General features: G+C 49.2%; 1 protein-coding gene across 5 annotated transcripts in view; it reads left to right on the forward strand.

Annotated features, from left to right (window-relative positions):
- PHRF1 (PHD and ring finger domains 1) overlaps nucleotides 1-22,099 on the forward strand; it is a 497,237-nt gene that overhangs the window by 168,856 nt on the left and 306,282 nt on the right. For all 5 annotated transcript variants that reach the window (XM_085644828.1, XM_085644832.1, XM_085644830.1 and 2 more), the window contains exon 8: nucleotides 20,055-20,230. In XM_085644828.1, coding sequence (XP_085500954.1) covers nucleotides 20,055-20,230 — 176 coding nt within the window. The remainder of the gene's footprint in view (nucleotides 1-20,054; nucleotides 20,231-22,099) is intronic.

Raw genomic sequence — 22,099 nt, forward strand, 5'->3', positions numbered from 1 at the left:
CAAGCAGCAAAATCGTCTGTTCTATGGTGGACTCGTCCGCAGAACCTCTTAATGGGAGTCCCTTTCCATCAACCTGTTCCAACCCAGTCCTTGGTAACAGATGCATCACTGCAGGGATGGGGAGCACACATGGGTTGCCTACAGATGCAAGGGCGGTGGTCCGTCAAGGAGCAATCCTACCACATAAACATGTTAGAGCTGCGAGCAGTCCCTCTAGCTCTCAAAGCTTTACTGCCCTCGATCATGTCCAACTCAGTCCTCATCCAAACGGACAACACGACCACCATTTATTACCTCAACAAACAGGGTGGTACGCGTTCTCGCCCTCTCTCCCTGAAAGCTCAAAAGATATGGCATTGGCTTCTAACTCGAGGCCTCTCCGTCACAGCGGTGCACCTCCCAGGGGAACGAAACGTGCGATCAGACACACTCAGCCGGCACTTCGAAGATCAGCCAGACTGGGTGCTAAACGACGAAGTAGTGGCAGAAATTTTCCATCAGTGGGGGCAGCCTTCCATAGATCTGTTTGCAGACGATCTAAACAAAAAATGCCACGCCTTCGCCTCCAGGTTCCACCGTCCAGGGACGAAGGGGAATGCTCTTTTGATGGATTGGTCCGGAATATTTGCATACGCTTTTCCTCCCCTGCCTCTGATTCTGAAGAGGTATCCAAACTCATCCGGTCCAACATGTCAATGATCCTGATAGCCCCAGACTGACCTCAGCAGTGGTGGTACCCGGACCGATTACAGCTGTCGGTGCACCCCCACAGGAGGCGTCCTTGCAGATCGGACCTACTGACCAAGATGGACGGGAAGATCCTACATCCCAACCTTCCCTCACTGAACTTGGCAGCATAGCACGTGAGGTCCTGCAATATGGACATTTGAACTTACCACAGGACTGTATGCATATACTAAAGGAGGCAAAGAGATCTTCCACAAGGGCTTCGTACTCCTTTGAGTGGAAACGGTTCTACTTGTGGTGCACTCGTAATCATTTTAATCCAACCACAGGGCAGGAGGAGGTTATTCTTCCTTACCTCCTGTACTTGGCTAAATCAGGGTTGAAGTATTCATCAATCGGAGTACATTTAGCGGCCATTACGGCCTACAGAAAGTCTCCAAACCAGCCTTCCTTATTTTTTCAACTACAGGTGGTCAAGGATTTCCTACAGGGGTTGAAAAAAGTGTATCCCCCTGTTCGGCCTCCTTCTCCTCCTTGGGAGTTGAATCTAGTCCTCTCTAGATTGATGGGTCCTCCTTTTGAGCCCATCCATAAAGCCACGCTGCAGCATTTGACATGGAAGACCGATTTCTTAGTCGCGATTACATCAGCCTCTTTCCTCTACCCTCTCCCCTTCCTGAAGGGGAAAACAAATCTGGTGTGGTGCTTCTTAGCTGGAGTGGATGATAGAGTAGTCTTCAGTACCATGGAGTAGGGCCAGTTCCATTCTCTAAAGGTAGAGGACACCTCTGGTAAATTACAGCACGAGTTAGAGAGAGGCCTGAACATAGCCCTGCATAAAAACTTGGTGATGGCTCAGTACATATATATTTTCATTCATTCATTCATTCATTGGCACTACCAGTCCCAAACCCCAGCTTTTTGTTAAGAAACTTCTATTTGAATGTATGATCCTTTCTTGCAATAAATCAGAGTTTGGTTCCATGTTCATTGTTGTGCATGCAAGCACAGGAACTCTGCTGTATAATAGCACATTAAACTTTTTATTTTAAAATGTTGAATCCAGCACATATCAATAACTGCTTTTCATAAAGTGCAATAGATTACCCCAGTGGGTCTCATGGTGCTATAGAATATCTAGTGCCTTGCCTTCCATGTGAATTAATTCTTAGCTATTCAATCCAATATTTAAGTTGTCTAATTTTCAGAAGATAATGCTGTATTTAAGGGACAGTTGTAACAAGTTTCAAAGTCTCGCTCACTGGACATCAACTGATTTGACCTTCCTTTTAGAGTATAGGGGGAAGCTGATCACAGATTCAGTTGAGTGTAAGATTTTAGAGATTTTGATATCTGGAACTTTGTTCTGCAATTATTGATGAACCAGTGCTTGTAAGAAATTTGTTCAGACTTGTTACTTTAAGTATTGGAACTTTCATAGATTCACATGCCTGAATCCTTCCCTGTCATCTAGATGGGAGTCTCCCGGTACCTTAATAAAGTAGTACAATGATGGGTATAGACTAGAAAAAGCCTAGGCGTCCTAGTTAAGGAAACAGTTTTTTTTTTTTTTTTTTTTTTTAAAAAGCGACCAAAGTTATGCCTTAACCAGCATGAATCCCCCCCACTCTATAACGCTCCTGAGAGTAGCTCCAGTACCTCAGATTTTCTACCAGATGTCGTGCTAATGAGTTTCCACTGAGCTCTGCTGTACCTACTTCAACTTCTGATAGAAGATTTTCAGGACATTTCTCTTAAGGAAATTTCAGGGAAAATACACACACACTCTCACTCCCTGTCTAACTCGCGCACTAACTCGCACACACTCTCACTCGCACACACTCTCACTCGCACACACTCTCACTCGCACACACTCTCACTCGCACACACTCTCACTCGCACACACTCTCACTCGCACACACTCTCGCGCGCCCACACTCTCGCGCGCCCACACTCTCGCGCGCCCACACTCTCGCGCGCCCACACTCTCGCGCGCCCACACTCTCGCGCGCCCACCCACTCTCGCGCGCCCACCCACTCTCGCGCGCCCACCCACTCTCGCGCGCCCACCCACTCTCTCGCGCGCCCACCCACTCTCTCGCGCGCCCACCCACTCTCTCGCGCGCCCACCCACTCTCTCGCGCGCCCACCCGCTCTCTCGCGCGCCCACCCGCTCTCTCGCGCGCCCACCCGCTCTCTCACGCGCCCACCCGCTCTCTCACGCGCCCACCCGCTCTCTCACGCGCCCACCCGCTCTCTCACGCGCCCACCCGCTCTCTCACGCGCCCACCCGCTCTCTCACGCGCCCACCCGCTCTCTCACGCGCCCACCCGCTCTCTCACGCGCCCACCCGCTCTCTCACGCGCCCACCCGCTCTCTCACGCGCCCACCCGCTCTCTCACGCGCCCACCCGCTCTCTCACGCGCCCACCCGCTCTCTCACGCGCCCACCCGCTCTCTCTCACGCGCCCACCCGCTCTCTCTCACGCGCCCACCCGCTCTCTCTCACGCGCCCACCCGCTCTCTCTCACGCGCCCACCCGCTCTCTCTCACGCGCCCACCCGCTCTCTCTCACGCGCCCACCCGCTCTCTCTCACGCGCCCACCCGCTCTCTCTCACGCGCCCACCCGCTCTCTCTCACGCGCCCACCCGCTCTCTCTCACGCGCCCACCCGCTCTCTCTCACGCGCCCACCCGCTCTCTCTCACGCGCCCACCCGCTCTCTCACGCGCCCACCCGCTCTCTCTCACGCGCCCACCCGCTCTCTCTCACGCGCCCACCCGCTCTCTCTCACGCGCCCACCCGCTCTCTCTCACGCGCCCACCCGCTCTCTCTCACGCGCCCACCCGCTCTCTCTCACGCGCCCACCCGCTCTCTCTCACGCGCCCACCCGCTCTCTCTCACGCGCCCACCCGCTCTCTCTCACGCGCCCACCCGCTCTCTCTCACGCGCCCACCCGCTCTCTCTCACGCGCCCACCCGCTCTCTCTCACGCGCCCACCCGCTCTCTCTCACGCGCCCACCCGCTCTCTCTCACGCGCCCACCCGCTCTCTCTCACGCGCCCACCCGCTCTCTCTCACGCGCCCACCCGCTCTCTCTCACGCGCCCACCCGCTCTCTCTCACGCGCGCACCCGCTCTCTCTCACGCGCGCACCCGCTCTCTCTCACGCGCGCACCCGCTCTCTCTCACGCGCGCACCCGCTCTCTCTCACGCGCGCACCCGCTCTCTCTCACGCGCGCACCCGCTCTCTCTCACGCGCGCACCCGCTCTCTCTCACGCGCGCACCCGCTCTCTCTCACGCGCGCACCCGCTCTCTCTCACGCGCGCACCCGCTCTCTCTCACGCGCGCACCCGCTCTCTCTCACGCGCGCACCCGCTCTCTCTCACGCGCGCACCCGCTCTCTCTCACGCGCGCACCCGCTCTCTCTCACGCGCGCACCCGCTCTCTCTCACGCGCGCACCCGCTCTCTCTCACGCGCGCACCCGCTCTCTCTCACGCGCGCACCCGCTCTCTCTCACGCGCGCACCCGCTCTCTCTCACGCGCGCACCCGCTCTCTCTCTCACGCGCGCACCCGCTCTCTCTCTCACGCGCGCACCCGCTCTCTCTCACGCGCGCACCCGCTCTCTCTCACGCGCGCACCCGCTCTCTCTCACGCGCGCACCCGCTCTCTCTCACGCGCGCACCCGCTCTCTCTCACGCGCGCACCCGCTCTCTCTCACGCGCGCACCCACTCTCTCTCACGCGCGCACCCACTCTCTCTCACGCGCGCACCCACTCTCTCACACGCACACGGCGGCAAAAGGGCTAGGGCAGTAAAAGGGGGATTTTTTATTTTTATTTGAACCAACGAAAGTAAAGCTAGGCTGCCTCCTAGTCTTGCCTAATGGTAGAAACGGCCCTGAAGGGGAACGACAAGGTGGGTATTTGTGCAAAAGAAAACGTAATCTACACAAGCTAACCAGCTGCTTCGTAGCTTAGCAACAGCAAACTGAGTTGCCCTACAAAGTAAAGGGGCGTAGCTCTATGGTGACAAACGCGCAAGGTGGTATGTATACTCCAAGGCCATCTTGGACTAGCTTTGCATAGTCGGATGTGAGAGTTTCACATTTAGTATAAGTAGGGGTGAGGGGGTTCCACTGTTAGGCCTTATTAGCCTTCACTAGCTGCCTAAGCGTAATTATAACTGCTTCTGCAAATTAAATAGTAGCTCAGTGCACCTTTTTCTGCACTTTATTTTGAAATCTAATTCTATTTAATTTTTCTTCTGGACGAATAATACTTGTATTGTATTTCTCGAACATTATACCCCACGTTAGCGCTAGCATACTTGGAAAAAACAAGGCAATTGGCGTAACACCTGTTTTAAAATACAACAACAAATCACTCATTTCAAGAGGGCGACCACACATATACACTACTCTGGCGACTCTACGAGCCCCACAATATTTCCGCTGAATTTCAGACAAAGAGGCGGTAAACGAGTTTCCTAGGTTCGGGGAGAGAATGGGGTTTTCAGGGCCAGGGCACGTCCGAGAACTGTAGTGAAAGTGAACTCGTTTTACCATCCTCCACTCTGAATACTGTACCTGTTCTTCCTGCCCTCGTACCTGAATGTGTACAATGGAGTCGGACGTCTCGGATAGCACGGAGCTCTCCCTCATCAACAGGCATATCACTAGGTAACGGTTGTTCGTCCTGCAACAATTCACTGCGGAGCTTAATGAAAACCTGCTTTGTCTTTCCGCCCCACACCTCCCTTTGTTCAGCCCCTAGACCGCCCCTAGTTGAACTATTAAACGGTTATTGTTCTCTTTTGGACTTCTGGGCTGAAATATTGGCATCTCACTGAACTTTGTGCGTGTTGTTATAATAATAGGCTGTTCGTGCCTAACAAAAATAAATGTGCCCTCATGATATAACGCAACTTGTGCTTGTGAAATGCGCTCTGATACCCGATACTTTCGGATCAAGATCGCGCTATATAAAACTCGGTGTAAAAAAAGTGTCGGAAAACATTTACATCGCAGATTTTACTCCGCGATGCAAACACAATGCAGTTGTTACAACGACCGCGTTGTCACAACGCACTACCTTTACAACACATGTCGTTACAACAACTTGCACTAGATGGCGCTCTAGGATAAGGGATAGTATGATTTACTATTCCAACACTTTCCCTAGTATTGCACACACTGGAGTCCAGTGCGTCATCTAGCGCAAGTCGTTCTAATAAATTGCGTTGTAAAGGTAGTGCGTTGTGAAAATGCGGCCGTTGTAACGACCTCGTTGTGTTTGCATCGCGGATTAAAATCCGCGATGTAAAGAGATATATTCCCTGGTGTCATGCCCGATACCGTCATCCGGTAGTGACTGTTTAGGCCAACGTCAATGTCCACACTGGGATTTTTGAGCCAGTGCTTACCCTGTTAAAAGTAAGACTACAAATCCCAGAATGCAATGCACAGGTGGTCGCAAACCAGTGATTGATTGAAGGTGTTCCACAACATGGAAACACTTGTCAACTATGGTGAAGTTTGCCTTCTGCCGTGCTCCGGCTCAGGTTCTGGTCAGGATTACTCTCATAGCGGTACCATGCACAAGCTTGTCAATAACTTCTGTTCACAGCGCCAAGAAGCAGTTCATTCTGGGTGTATGCCAAACTTTGACGTCTTGCCATAGTCTCTTTTTAGCACAGATTTGAGCATCATGAATTATAATCTCCCTGACGTTGAAATCTTTTAATTGTTGAAATCAGCCTCTATTAAATGGATACAATGGTTGATGAGAACTATTTCAGGTGCTTCAGTGGAAAAAAACAAGCGTTGGCAAAACCACTAGGTCGGGCCTTGGAAGATGGTGCAAGTTACTATTTTTGTTGTTGTTTCTGGTTTTGAAAACGAGGTGCACTTGACGCCTCTGTGGTATTTGAACACAAGGCTCTAATGGGCATCCGTGTACATTGTTCTGTGAGTGTATGGCTACAGTAACGGTCTGGTCTGGGCCTTTCTTTGAGGTTGTTTGCAGGACTGACTGTTGCGATTATGTTTCCTTATAGTAAATGCGAGTAATATAGAAGGGTTCGGCAGTAGCGGGTGTGCCTCTCTAACCTGGGTGACAGGGGGAGAGAGTGATGGTAGTAAAAGAGAGGTGGCTGCATTTTTCAATTCTCGCTTAGGGCAGCAAACCACCTAGAAACGGCCCTGGAGCTTACCTCCAAGATCTACAAGTAAAAGGAAGTTAGAACCAAGCTCAACGTCAATTGCACATAAATTTACTGGAACTAAACGCAGTGCATCTTTCCTTGCAAGGATGTTTCCCAAGTATCCAAAGTTGAGCAGACTGACAACACGACGACTATGCACTGCATCACCAAGTAGGGAGGCACAAGATCCCGCCTGCTCTCCCAAGAAGCACAGAAAATATGGGAATGGTCCATCGCGCACAAGGTATGTATTCAAGTGGAACATGTTCTTGGGAAACAGAACACTATAGCAGACACTCTCAGCAGACTCGCAACATCATGCCACGAGTGGGAGCTACACCAGCAGATCCTAGACCACATCTTTTTCTTCTGGGGCAAGCCAGATCTGGATGCCTTCGCAACCCCCAGAAACGCAAATTCCGGTTTTATGACGGTGGCATTCCCAAACGGGTTCATGGGGAATGCCTTTTCGATTGCATGATCAAGCATCTTTGAAAATGTGCTCTTCATCCTCCAGTGGCGGCTGGTGACATTTGAATGTGGTGCGGCATCAAAGTTTGGGATGAGTGACCTGTGGTGAGTGGGCGTAGCGCGTGAGCTCGACTATTGTCAGGGGGTTCTGTGGTGTTCTAGCCCCAAGAAAATTTTGAAAAACAGTCGCAAATGGTGCATTTTCAAGCAAATTTGAGAAAGCAAGAAGTTAATAAGGCAATTAAAGAAGTTCCTTTAATCATAAAAATTGGGAATGTTGGAGCTGGGAATCTCATTTGTAAAAGCTCTGCAAAGGAAAAAAGCGAGCACACATTTATTGCAATATTATTGACTTTCTTCTGCCACATTACAGTTGTTGGTGAAATGCTAGCATTTATAATGTCGTAAATAACAATGGCTATAGTATACCAACACAAGGAAAATAGTTTAAAAGAACATGGAAGAAGTGTGCCAGAAAATAGTGACATTGTATCAGTTATGAGACCCTTCCAAAGAAGTGCAACGAGGACAAAATGCACACTTTGCATCAGTTAACTGGCTATCAAAATATACATTTCAGATGGTCAAATCTGACAGTGTGATTTCGTCACATTACATGCCCTGGAGGGGCCATCACATGATATGAAATGCCATTCACTGCCTGGAATTTTTTGAAGGTAGACCTAAATGTTTCATTATTATAATTATTATTATTTGAGTTTTATATAGCGTTAGCTAGACCTATAGGTATCAAAGCGCTTTACAGGTTATGTGAAGATGAAAGAAAAACATACAATACAGCATTTGGGTAGTCAACAGTCATAGTTTCACTACTTAAATTGTGTGATCTTGGGCAAATCAACTGCTCACTACGTCTCGCACTTTTCCGATCTACCCAAAAAATAATGAGAATGCTTTGAAATAAGCTAAACCACATTGATATCAATCCCTACACACTAAACGAGTGTCTTGTCACCAGATACCCACAGTAGCTGCGCAATGCATACAAGTCACGAGCAGCAGCACCTGAAATTCGTTCTGCGCATTTTGAGAATTCTGAGATATGATCTTGAGAGCAATGGTTGCCTCAGACTGAACAGTTGATTAAACAAAACTACTGAGTGCAATGATAGTTTTTGGCGTCCACTTGAAGAAAAGCTTAAATGAACTAATTCAAACACGTGTTTTAAACCATAACAAAAGTCCATGCCTGCGAATGCACACTTCCCTGTCTTTTTATGATGTAAAGAAGCATACAAGTCCCCCCCTGACCGTGGGCCACCCTTGCGAAGCTGTTATCCGAGGAGAGTGCTTAACCATTGCGTGCAGTCTTCAAAGTTATTGGAAATGTTTTTAAATGAAGGATTCCTTTCCATTATTTACTTACCTGCGTGTTTCTGCACGTCTTGAATGGCTCCAATTCAGTCTTTCAATTGCAACGCCAGGAACGTGCTGATCACAGCCGTATCGGGAATCCGGTTAGAGCTGAGTTTTAACCCTCTTTTCACCCCTGCTCCATCCTGACACCTGATAGGGCCTGGGGCAATTTTGTCTCACCGCCCGTGCATGCATCCATTCTTAGACAAGCTGCACTGCAAAGAGCATGCGCAGCAAGTCTGTGGGTTGCGAATGTGTGAAGAGGGCTGAAATTAAAAGCGCTCTTCACACATGCGCAAAACATGGAGCTGAAGCACCCATGCCATGTGTTACTCCTCTGTGCACTTCCGTTGACACCTGCACAGAAGTGAAAGCAAAACGAACTGACAAATCTGTCCGTTTGCATTTCTGGAGGCTGGAGATGCACAGAGAAGCTTTTCTCTCCTCCTGTGTGCTGGTGATGGGAGTTCGCTGCCCTTGCGCCCCTATGGACCAGCCGCCACTGTCAACCTCTGTAGATTCAATCATGTGAATCTATTGAAGTTCCAGTACTGGAGTAAGAAATGTGTTACTTACCTGTTACTGTAGTTCTCCAATATCGGAGTCTTTCATAGATTCACATGCGACCCGCCATCCTCCCCTGGGAAGCTCACCTTTCTGTCTCAGTATTGTTATGTTTGGCTCTTGCGCTCTAAAATCTGAGGTACTGGAGCTTCTCTCAGGAGTGTTCTGTAGGGTAGGCAATTCTGATTGGTTAAGGCATAACTTTGGTCTCTTTTATTAAAAGAATTACTATGTTATGTTGCTAAACGAAGTCCAAGGTCTTTTCTAGTCCATACCTATCGTTGTACTACTTTACTAAGGTACCGGGGAGCTACCATCTCAATGACTGGGAAGGATTCAAGCATGTGAATCTATGAAAGGTTCGAGGCATGTGGGCTGCTGAATTCATATCTGTGCATAGATCGCCGCCTAGTGTTGGGTCCGGATGATTGCACATTGTTGTCCTGGAAGAATCTTCGAAGTATCACGAGATAGGTGGCTCCTCCCCTGGACTACAGTGCGCATGGGCATCCTCTCCATCCTCAGATTGTTTTTTTCCGCCATTGGGTTCGGATGTGCTTATCTTAGCTCAAGTTAGGAAAACTATATTTAGACTTCGTCGGTATCGTTCGCGTTCGGTATCGATAACTTTCTTCTTTCACCTCATCGGATCGAGTTCGGACCGAACTTCAATCGACGATCGAACATGGAATCGAGGACTCCCTTCAAGAGATGTCCTCTATGTCACGCCAAATATCCCCACATCAACGTCCACCCGGTGTGTAACAAATGTTTGTCACCGGATCATGATGATCCAAGTGTATGGCCTGCGCCCGATTCCGGTCAAAGAAGACACTTCGGAATCGACGTGCAGCTCGCTTGGAGGCCAACAAATCGGCGCCTACCCCGGTAAACCTATTCGGGACCGAGGATGAAGATGTCGAGAGCGTCGAGGAAGTGGAATCTGATTCTGCTTCGGAACCCGACTCCGACTATGAAGCCGAAGACGAGGGGATATTCCAGGACGAAGAAGTCGTCGACAAGGTAGGAGACGACAATGGGACCGATGGGGCCGAAGAAGATAGCTCAGACGAGGAGCTAGGCCAATCTGTTGATACGGAGGCCCAGGGACAGAATGTCCATATGGCTCGGGTCGCGGGGTCGCCTGCGGGCCTCACCCAAGACCAGTCACTGCGTTCTACAGCCCCGCCTCCGGGCTCGGCTTCGAACATTTCCAACGAGCCGGAACTTTGTAAAACCTCTCGAGTCGATCCCTCAAAATCGAACCTGAAAGCTGCACAGGTGAAACCGAAACTAAAAGTGCAACTCGTCCTCGTCGGATCGAAGGCTTCCAACCCTTCACATCCGCAAACACAAAAGAAGGACATCGGAACCGAACAGCCTAAAGGCACTGTCGGTGCCGAGGAAACACACAGGGTTTTCGGCGCCGAGAAACACAAAAAGGCCCTCGGTCCCCCGAAGCCGCAGATGCCTTTAACAACCAAAGTTGGGGCGCGAACGCCTACAGATCAGATGACCGATCGTGCATCGACTGCAAAGGGTGCCGACGGTGCGAGGATCCCCACTCCACAGGGCGTCGACCCGAAAATTAGAATCGAAAAGCCTAAGTCGGGAAAGGGACCTGGGACGGCCTCCAAGCCGGTCCCCGAAGAGCACGTCGGTTCCAGTGCACCATCGCCATCCCTGGTGAAGCAGGTGTCTGAGTCCCTGACGCGCATCAGGGAACGGGACACACCCGACCCGAAACAGGGCCCCGAGCCGAAGAAGGTCGCGAAGGCTACATAGACGCCGGCGCCGATCACTTTTGGATTGCCGCCGTCGGGGACACCTAAAATGTTCGCACTCCGGAAGGGCTTGGCACCCGCAAAACCTGCACCTGCAGATCCACCTGTCGACGACTCACGGGAGCGGGTCATCGACCTCGAAACCGGTAAACTGGTGTTTCGGAAGAGAAAAATTGTCCCGGTGAACACTTTGGAGTCCTATAAAATCCCGCTCAAGAAGAAAATGGATTCCGGCTCCACTCCACTGCCTGTGGAACCTTATCAAACTTATACCCACTGCACACTTGATTTTTCTCCAACACCTTCGGAAACGGATGCAGGTGACACCTATTATGAGGATACCTCTTATCCTCTACATCATGACCAGGATGAACCACAGGACCAGGATCACTCATGGGGAGACCCAAATGACCCAGGTGACATCCACAATGCTCCTGACACCCCTATCTACAATATAAAACCATCCCCTGCTGAGGACACTGCTGCTTTTAACGCCCTCATTGAACGGGCGGCTGCCAATCACGGGGTTGAACTTCATTCAGACTCTGTTGAAGAGGATTTCTTAGTGGACACGTTCTCCACATCAGAAAAAACAGTTAAGACACTACCAATGCTAAAAGGCGTTCTTAAACATGCTTAGGACATCTTTAAGGAGCCAACAAGAACACAAGTGTTAAACCCCAGGATTGAGAAAAAGTATAGACCAGCCCCAGGAGACCCTACGTACATTAAGGGTCAATTGCCATTGGACTCCCTGGTTGTTTCTAATGCCCGCAAAAGAGCGAACTCTCAAACTACTGGTGATGCTCCTCCTCCGGACAAAGAGTCCAAGGTGTTCGAAAACTCTGGGAAACGGGTGGCTGCTCAAGCATCAAACATCAAACATCTGGCGCATTGCCAACACCCAGGCACTTCTAGCCAGGTACAGCAGGTCCCACTACGATACCCTGGAACCCCTACTACAACACCTACCAGATGAGTACAAGGAGCGGGCGGAGCTCCTCAGAGAGGGGCAACTCGTTACCAATGCGACCATCAAATGCGCACTGGATGCAGCAGACACAGCAGCCAGGGTCATCAACACTAGTGTGATGTTACGGAGACATGCATGGTTAAGAATATCGGGCTTTAAACCAGACATTCAAACAAATATCTTGCATCAGCCAGTCAACCCAGACTTCTTATTTGGCCCTGAAGTTGACACCACACTCGAAAAAATTAAAAAAGACACTGAGACTGCTAAATCTATGGGGGCTCTACAATCCCAGCAGTTTCGTAGTGGCTCCTTTCGTCGCCCCAGAAGTTCAGGAGCAGCTAGAGGTCAGGGCTCCCAGCAGCAGTACAATAAAGGAGGGTCCCAAAGTACTTATAATAAAAACAATAGGGGTGGATACCGTGGCTCCAGCACCAAGGGCAGAGGCAAAGGAAACAACAATACCAGATCCTCTGCCAATAACAAACAGTGACATCTTGTCACTGCCCCCCGTCCACATAACACCGGTCAGGGGGAGATTACAACAGTTCCTGCCTGTCTGGAGTTCCATCACCACAGACAGGTGGGTCTTAGACATTGTCCAGTACGGTTATTGTCTAGAATTAACATCCATTCCACCCAACATACCACCAAGACGACGTCCTATGTCCGTAGAGCACTTGACATTATTGCAGCAGGAAGTACTGAGTATGCTGCAAAAAGGAGCCATAGAGCCCGTGCCTATCCAACAGCACGGTTTAGGGGTGTACTCTCTGTACTTCTTAATCCCCAAAAAGGACGGCTCTCTCAGGCTTATACTGGACCTAAGACCTCTCAACATGTACATTCTGTCGGAACATTTTCATATGATCACCCTCCAGCAGGTTCTGCCGTTACTCAGTCAGGGAGACTTCCTAGCAACACTAGATTTAAAGGATGCGTATTTCCACGTTCCCGTACACCCATCCCACAGAAAATATCTCGGGTTCACTATTCAAAATCAACATTATCAGTTCAAGGTACTCCCTTTCGGAGTAACAACAGCTCCCAGGGTCTTTACCAAGTGCCTAGCGACGGTGGCTGCTCACTTGCGAAGACAACATATTCACGTCTTCCCTTACCTGGACGACTGGCTTGTTCAGGCAAAGTCAGCCCAGCAATGCGCCAGCCACATGTCCCACACCATTCACCTTCTTCACAGTCTGGGATTCTCCCTAAATTATCCCAAATCACACCTTCAACCAGCCCACGTACAACAGTACCTAGGCGCGACCATAGACACTCTGGCAGCCAAAGCTCAGCCAACCTTAGTGAGAATCAACAGCATACAACTGCTTATAGCAAAGTTCAGACCTCAACACTCCCTTCCAGCCCGAGTGTTCATGCAGTTGACAGGCATGATGGCCTCCTGCATCTTCATAGTCCCGCACGCGAGACTACATATGCGCCCGCTTCAAGAGTGCTTAGCACGTCAATGGAATCAGGCTCAAGGACAGTTAAAAGACCTAGTATTGGTGAGCGGTCGGGCATACAACTCTCTGCATTGGTGGAATCCACAAAACCTTTGCAAGGGCCGACCGTTCCAAGAGCCTGTTCCACAAATAATACTGACGGCGGACGCGTCTCTCCAGGGATGGGGAGCTCATGTACTCAATTATACAGTGCAGGGACTATGGACGACACAGCAGAAAAAGATGCACATCAACATTCTGGAACTGATGGCAATCTTCCTAGCCATGAAGGCGTTCAAAGTACACTCGTGCAACAAAGTCGTGTTGATCCGGACGGACAACATGACTGCCATGTACTACATTCAGAAGCAGGGAGTTACACACTCTCCGCAGTTGTCTCATCTGGCTCAGAGCATGTGGAAGTGGGCCATTCAGAGGAACATCTTCCTCATGGCGGAACACCTCCCGGGCAAAGACAACCAGATGGCAGATCTGCTCAGCAGACACAGCCACCAAATGCATGAGTGGGAGCTGCATCCATCAGTACTCCAACCGTTCTTCCGAAAGTGGGGTCATCCAGAAATAGACCTATTCGCCACAAGGGAAAACGCAAAATGCCAAAGCTTTGCCGCCAGGTTCCCACATCCACAGTCGCAGGGCAATGCGATATGGATGAACTGGTCAGGCAGATTTGCGTACGCTTTTCCCCCAGCCCCATTAATACCGCTAGTGGCACGCAAACTGAGGCAACACTCAATGACACTCATCCTGGTTGCTCCAACGTGGGCACGCCAACCATGATACACCACGTTTCTAGAACTTTCCGTGGTGCCACATCAAACGCTGCGACTAACGCCCAAACTTTTAACGCAGAACCATGGCGCAATTCAGCACCCAGATCCGCAACAGCTGCACCTGGCGATCTGGCTCCTGAAGTCTTAGAGTTTGGATACTTAAACCTGCCTCCAGAATGTATGAACATCATCAAAGAGGCCAGGAGACCCACCACCAGAGCTTGCTATGCGGCGTAATGGAAAAGGTTTGTCATCTACTATCAACACAATGACATCAACCCGCTAGATGCATCTACTCAGAATATCATCTGTTACCTGCTGCATTTAAACCAATGCAGTCTAGCATACAGTTCCATACGCATACATCTCACCGCAATAGCAGCCTATCTTCAAAACAGGCAACACCTCTCATTATTCAGAGTGCCTGCCATCAAAGCATTCTTGGAGGGACTTAAACGAGTAATTCCTCCACGGCACCCACCGGCGCCGGTGTGGAACCTAAATGTGGTCCTCACCAGATTGATGGGTCCACCTTTTGAACCTCTACGTTCATGTGAGATTCAATTCCTCACCTGGAAAGTAGCCTTCCTGGTGGCAATCACTTCGCTGAGACGAGTTAGTGAACTCCAGGCACTAACCATTCAGGAGCCATTCATACAGGTTCATGCGAACAGAGTTGTACTACGTACCAACCCCACCTTCATGCCTAAAGTAATATCACAGTTCCACATGAATCAAACTATTGACCTGCCTGTTTTCTTTCAAAATCCGGAAACTGTAGCAGAGAGAATGCTCCATACACTAGACGTAAAGAGAGCCCTCATGTACTATATAGACAGGACCAAGGATTTTAGGAAAACAAAACCACTATTCGTTGCCTTTTCTCCACAACATAAGGGCAACGCCATTTCCAAAGCAGGGATAGCCAGATGGATAGTTAAATGTATTCAAATTTGTTATGAAAAAGCTAAACGCACGTTAACTATTCCTCCGAGAGCCCACTCAACACGAAGGTTAGGGGCATCCATGGCTTTCCTGGGAAACATTCCATTAGAAGCAATATGTAGAGCAGCCACATGGTCCACTATACATACATTTACCAAACACTACTGTGTAGATGTACACTCAAAACAGCAGGCAGCTGTAGGACAGGCTGTTCTCAAGACTCATTTTCAGACTGCTGCAGCTGGCACGGGCAGCCGCCGCTAATCGAGGGACTGCTATATATTCTATGCACAGATATGAATTCAGCAGCCCACATGCCTCGAACCGAATATGCTACTTACCAGTATGCATCTGTTCTTGGCATGTAGGGCTGCTGACATTCATATCTCCCACCCTCCTCCCCGGCGCCTGTAGCAGCTGCAGCACTCAGAATTACTGTATAGCATGGTCATCACTTACTGTATCTACTCCATCACTGCCACAATGGCGAAAAACAATCTGAGGATGGAGAGGATGCCCATGCGCACTGTAGTCCAGGGGAGGAGCCACCTATCTCGTGATACTTCGAAAACTCTTCCAGGACAACAATGTGCAATCATCCGGACCCAACACTAGGCGGCGATCTATGCACAGATATGAATGTCAGCAGCCCTACATGCCAAGAACAGATGCATACTGGTAAGTAGCATATTCGATTTCAATACTGGAGAACTACAGTTACCGGTAAGTAACTAATTTCATCCTTTTAGTAAAGCAGGTAACTCAGCCTAGAGTGCACACTGTCAATATTTCTTCAATCTGAACTGTACCAGCATTTAGTTCTGGAAATGGGCCTTTGCACTTCATGAAGTTGCAAATTAGTTTCTCCCATCATCGGTTGTGAGAGTTGGTTTCTGCCAGATTGTTTTGGGGTGTTTTTTGGCAGGATTTTCTCCTTTCAACTATGTTTTAATCTGCATATCTTCTGGTTCATTTTACTCAATTTTTTATCTTTCAAAATAGTCATTTTTAATGTTGAGCCTACTAGACTGCACATGTGCGATCAATTGCAAGGCCTTTTGTTGTGTGCTTCTCCTTTCCCAACGCTGCCCTCAATGTTGCCTACCCCATGCTCTCCCTCCTGTCTCCAATGCTTCTCCCCAATCCATGCATTCCTCCACCTGCTGTGCCCTTCTATCTGAACTGTTGCTTCCCCTCTCCACCCCTGCTTCCCCCACACATGACTTCGCTCTTTTCTCTCTCGTCCATTGCATCTTCTTCCAAACCCCACCCTCCCCATTGCTCCCATCCCTCCTTAGCATTGCTTACCCTCCATCCCACCCTTTATCTTGCTTGCTCCCATCATGGCCCTCTGTGGTGTTTGCCCTACCCTGATCCTGTCCATTGGTGTGCTCCCTGCTGTCGCTTCCAAAAACACGGTTTGTGCTAGTTATTTTTTTTATAAATATACCGATCCAAATCTGTAAATAAAAAAATAAAAAACCCTGCCCTTTTGTAGGCACACTCTGCTCCCACTGGTGTTGTCTCCACCTCTGCCTCAGTCTGCGGTGTCAGATATAACTTTATTGGCGCCATACCTGAAGCCACTCTGCAGATTTTGTAGAAAGGCCAATTGTCTTATTGAAGAGGAGTACAAGAACAGACTCCATGTACTTTTTGGGACTTACTCCAATCCCCTGGTTCTTTACCCATTTGGGGTTACTGATGGAGATAAATCAAATGCAAGACTTCCATTGCCTGTCCTCCTCCAGTAGCCTGGACACCTCTCCTAGTAGCCTGGATACCTCTCCTGAACTGGCCATGGAGTTTCCCACTGGTCCACCAATTCCTGAGATCAAGTCCTTTCATAAACTGTTGCAGCGGTATTAGATCTAGAGCTTCCAACCACGGATGTCAAAACAAATGTCCTTAGTGAGGTCTTTTTGGCATCACTACCAACTACACAGTCAGGGCTCTCATTCAGTGGTGCAGTTCTGGATCCAATCGTGGCTGCACGGGTGAAGCCATCTTCGGCCCCAGGGGTCTACAGATTAGTGGCACACTGCTATTGCCCAGCTCCAAGTGACCCACCCTTTCTCTCTACCCATCCTTTGTCAAGCTTCCTACTAATCAGGTCAATCAGGGGGACCGTTCCTGACCATTCTTTCTGACAGGGAATCATAGTGTCTGAAAACCTGCTCTAAGAAGACTTTCTCAGCAGCATGCTCATATCCCTAAAATCCATCATTGCCAACTGCCGCCTCACACAAAACACTCAAGCTTTGTGAGTTATGAAGCAGATAGTGGTGCTGTATGTTCCGGAGGATAATAGGGCTTATTTCCAAGAAGTCCTACATGATGACTGGAATACCTCCAGACATATTATCAAGTCAGGTTTGGACACAGTAGACTCTGTGGCCCCAGGCTGTAGACAGTTCAATTTCTATCCAGAAACATGTCTGGCTCCGAACTTCTAACTTTTTTCTGGATGTCGAAGCTACCCGATGGTAAGGCTGGCTCAGTGCTGGAGCGGTTTAATAACAGTAAGGCAAACCCTTGCCCCCCAGGTCTGCAACTGCCACCCCCTCCTAGAGAGATTATCACTAATTTCAGCATTTCCGCAGATTGAAGAACGGATACTCATTTTGTCAAGGGCAACAATATCCGCAACAGCAGCCCAACCTGCTGGTTAAGCAGTATTGTGGTAGAGCCAGTGGGAAAGGCCACGGATCTGCCTAACAACCCTCCTCATCCTCTCCTGCACCACTTAGAAAGCAGACCTGGCTTGCTTCCCCATTCCCACGCTGACCCTGTGGGAGGATGAGTGTCCTGTTTTCTACTTGTCTGGAAGGCGATTACATCTGACCAGTGAGTCCCTAAAACCGTAGAAAAGGTTGCACCCAAAACCGTAGAAAAGGTTACACCCATCCTTTCTTCTTGCTCTATCTCCTATTCTCCCTCTGCCTCCAAAACACCTGGCCATACTGCAGAAGTAGGTGGCAGCACTCCTGCGGAGAGGAGCTCTGGAACTAGTGCCTGCAGGAAAAGGGTCAGGGTTGTTACGCACGTTACTTCCTGTGGCCCAAGTTAGACTGCAGGCTGGACCTCAGGGACCTGCAATTCTTCCTCCAGAAGGAAAAGTTCAAAATGCTGACCTGAGCTCAAGTGTTGCTTGCGTTTGTTGGAGCTTAGAGACTGGATTGTGTTATTCAACCTGAAGGATGCTTATTTCCACATCCCTATCATGCGGTCACTCCAGATGTACTTGGCATGTGTGGTAGGTTCTATGCACTACCAATTTGCAGTACTTCCCTTGGTCTTAACATCCGCACCGTGATGCTTTCACAAAGGTGATAACGTTTTTTGCGGCCCATCTCAGAAAGAGCTGACACCACTCCCTTCCGTGACCACACAGGCCCTGTATAAACCTCGCGCCCATTAGGAGCTTGCAGGGCCCTCTGCTCCAGCACTGAAGATGATACTGGAACTGAAGCTGCCACTGAAGCCCACATCGGCTTCGAGGACACCATTGGCGCCGATACCATCAACAATCCTGGTTATCAAAGCTTTCTTGGACGGAATCAAATGGGTTATCCCACCCAGGATACCATCTTATTTGATGACCCTTCGAGTCCCTCTCTTGGAAGACGACCTTCCTTGTCGATATTACATCCTTAAGCGAGTTGCAGGCTCTTACTTTACATGAACCTTTCTTCCAAGTTCATAATGATACGGTTGTCTTTTAGCACAAGCCCAGAGTTTCTTCCCAAGGTGGTATACCCTATCCACATCATCAGACCATGGAGCTCTTTGCCTTTTTCCCTCAGCCACAATGGGTAGCATAAAGGGGCCTTCACTCAATAGATGTAAAGCGTGAATCATGAATTACACTGACAGAACCCAGTCCTTTCGCATGACAAAGCAAATTTTGGTTGCTTCAGCCAAACTGCACAAAGGCCATGCTCTAGCTAAGGCTGGTATAGCCAGATGGATTGTCAAGTGTATCCGAACCTACTACATTAAGGCTAAAATAGCTTCGTCTGACCCTCCGAGGCTCCACTGCACATAAAGTAAAGGAGCCACTATGGCTTTCCTTGGAAATGTTCCCATAGCTGACATTTGTAAGGCAGATACTTGGTCCGCTTCACACACTTCACCAAGCATTGCTGTGTGGATGACCTAGCATGCTAACCAACTAGAGTTGGTCAATCTGTTCCAAAGACAGTGTTTCTCTCTTTTGTAAAATCTACCAGCTAACCACTGCTTAGGGTAGTAGTACTTCACGTTTATGCAGAGCATGTGTATCACCAGCCAAATATTCTAGGAACAGAATCTGCTACTTACCCTGTAAACATCTGTTTGTAGTGTGTAGTGCTGTAGATTCATATGCGCCCACCCGCATCCTTGGCAGCCCTTGTTTGTTGCAGTCATTAGGTTCTTTACTTGCTTACTTAAGCTCTTTGTATGAAACTTCTTGCATGGTCACTAAGCTGTACTTTCTACTCCATCTCTACACTCGCGCTGTGCTGAAAACATTTTAACAATGGAGCTGGTGCTCATGTGTATTAGCAGCAAAGGTTGCAGTTACTATACCTCGTTAATCGAAAGACATCTTTGAAGAACACGGAGTTGTAAACAACCTAGGCCAACACTAGATGGCAGGGATATACAGAGCATTTGAATCTACAGAACTATACGCTATGAACAAATGCTTACAGAGTAAGCAACACATTTCTTAATTCTTGTGAGGCATTCTGCATTAATGTAGCCTATTTAATGACTGAGTCAATTTTTTTATGCATGAATGTCTTTTTCTTGCTCTTTAGAAGAGGAGCACATAAGTGAGGCTGAAGTTGCCACCCTTATGGCAGAAGTTGAGCCTGTTTCTGGCAGGCTGCGCAACAACGTTGTACGAACCCGAGCCATTGCTAGAACTCGACAGAGTGAGAGGGTGCGAGAAACTGTGAACAGGCTCCGAACAACAACTGCACGCAGGAACGAGGTATAATATTGTAATCTTCATTTTGTTTGTTAGTCCTTTTCTTATGGATACTGTTGCCCACAGTCCCATCCTTCTACTTTGTCCCTTGTACTCTGGCTGCAAGCCCGATTCTCTGACCCTATGCTTCACACCTTTTTCTCCAAAACTCAATGTGCTCATATAGGGTCTGTAGGAAGCTGGCTCTGTATATACTATATCAAAAAGAGATCTAGTATGCATAGTCCAGTAGGTCCCGAGAGGTATAGCAGAGGATTAAGTAGATGATACCTTACTCTCAATTTAGTGGTAGCTCGGCAGGAACACACACTCAATGACTAACTGCAGGCCAATGTTTTGTACAAACATATTAATTTAGTTACTTGTATTTTAGGAACCAAGCAAACTCAGTTACAGGTAAGTAAACTTTTCATTTGCAATACTTTCAAGTTATTATTGGCAAAAGGGTTGTATAGCATCAAACAATATTTTACATGTGCATGCAACACTTTTCAATGTAAACAAAGATACTTTGTATTCAGGATCACTCTTGGTACAATACAGTGCGAGACCAATACAATCCTATGGGAGGAAAGACAGGTGAGTAAGTTACAGGTAAGTCAACTGTTTTGAGATTCAGTCTCTGGGGGTTTGGTAAACACTGAGCAAGGGTCGAACCAAGGTTGGTACTGTACAACCAGCGGCACTAGGGAGGTCGGGTGCACAGGTGACTGGGCCCAATGTTATCCTATGAAGGCTTGGGAGCACCTTGAAGAGGCACCGGTTGCAGGTAAGTACCTGCCGGTCAGAGGCACATGCCCTGGGGGTTGAGGTCAGCACTGGAGGTTGAGGTCAGCACTGGAGGGGCCACCAAATAGCACTGAGACTGCACCAGCAGCACAGGGGCCAGCTGGGTGCAGGGTGAAATGGGGCATCAGGTGCCCTGTAGAAACCAATGGAGATCCTTGTTGGAGAAATCTGAAGCAGGCTCGGTTCAAAAGGCTGGCTGAAGGAACCCCATGGGTGGAAAGTAAAGTTGGATAGTGGGGGATGCCCGGACACTGTCGGTTGGGCACACCAAGGCCTGGGGTTTGCGGGTGCAGGGATGTCTTTAGGCGTGTGGTTGTTCTCACCTGTTCCAGTCGCGGTCACCCTTCAGATTGATGTTGCAGTTGTCGTGAGGGAGATTAGGAGAGGTCGTCCAACGCTAGATGGTCAGGATCGCTGGGGAGGTTTCACGGGGTCGATGGGCCACCTGGACTCTGGCTGTGGGTGTCGGATGCAGAGTGGTGCAAGTGTTGCGGATCCGCCTGGATCCGGAGTCCTTGAGTTAGTTACTTGCCGGACATATCCGGTGTCCGCATGAGACCAAAGTCTTTTTTTAAAACGGCACATGTCCCCGGGATTTTTGGAGTTTGCTGTCTGAGCTGGATCGCTGGACGAGGATGCAGGCTGGTAGGGCTGGGGCCAAGTCAGTTGTCATCTTCTTCACTGCTGCATAGCTCTTCGGTTCTTCTTCCTCGTAGGCCATCTAATCTGAGGAACAAGGTTTAGGGAGGCCCTTAAATAGTAAATTTAAGGGTGTTACGTGTTACTGAGGTTAAGGGGGCAGTATTCAATGGCTTCTGTCCCCTAGGGTGACTATACCCTGTGGGTGCCCCCTTCCTTTGGAGAGAGGGGCATGACTCTGTTCCTATTGGGCCTACTTCTCCAATACAAGATGGAACATTTCTAAGAGAGGTTCACTTCTGCTCCTGGCGACCCTAGGTTTATGCCAGGCTAAGGTGGACACACCTCCTCTGTTTTCTAATTTTCCCAACTGTCCTGCCACCAAAAGTGGAGCTTGGATAATGAGGCGAGCATCTCCTCTGGTTGAAGCTGCCAAAATGAACA

This window comes from Triturus cristatus, chromosome 3_1 (genome assembly GCF_964204655.1).
Source record: "Triturus cristatus chromosome 3_1, aTriCri1.1, whole genome shotgun sequence".
NCBI lineage: Eukaryota > Metazoa > Chordata > Amphibia > Caudata > Salamandridae > Triturus > Triturus cristatus.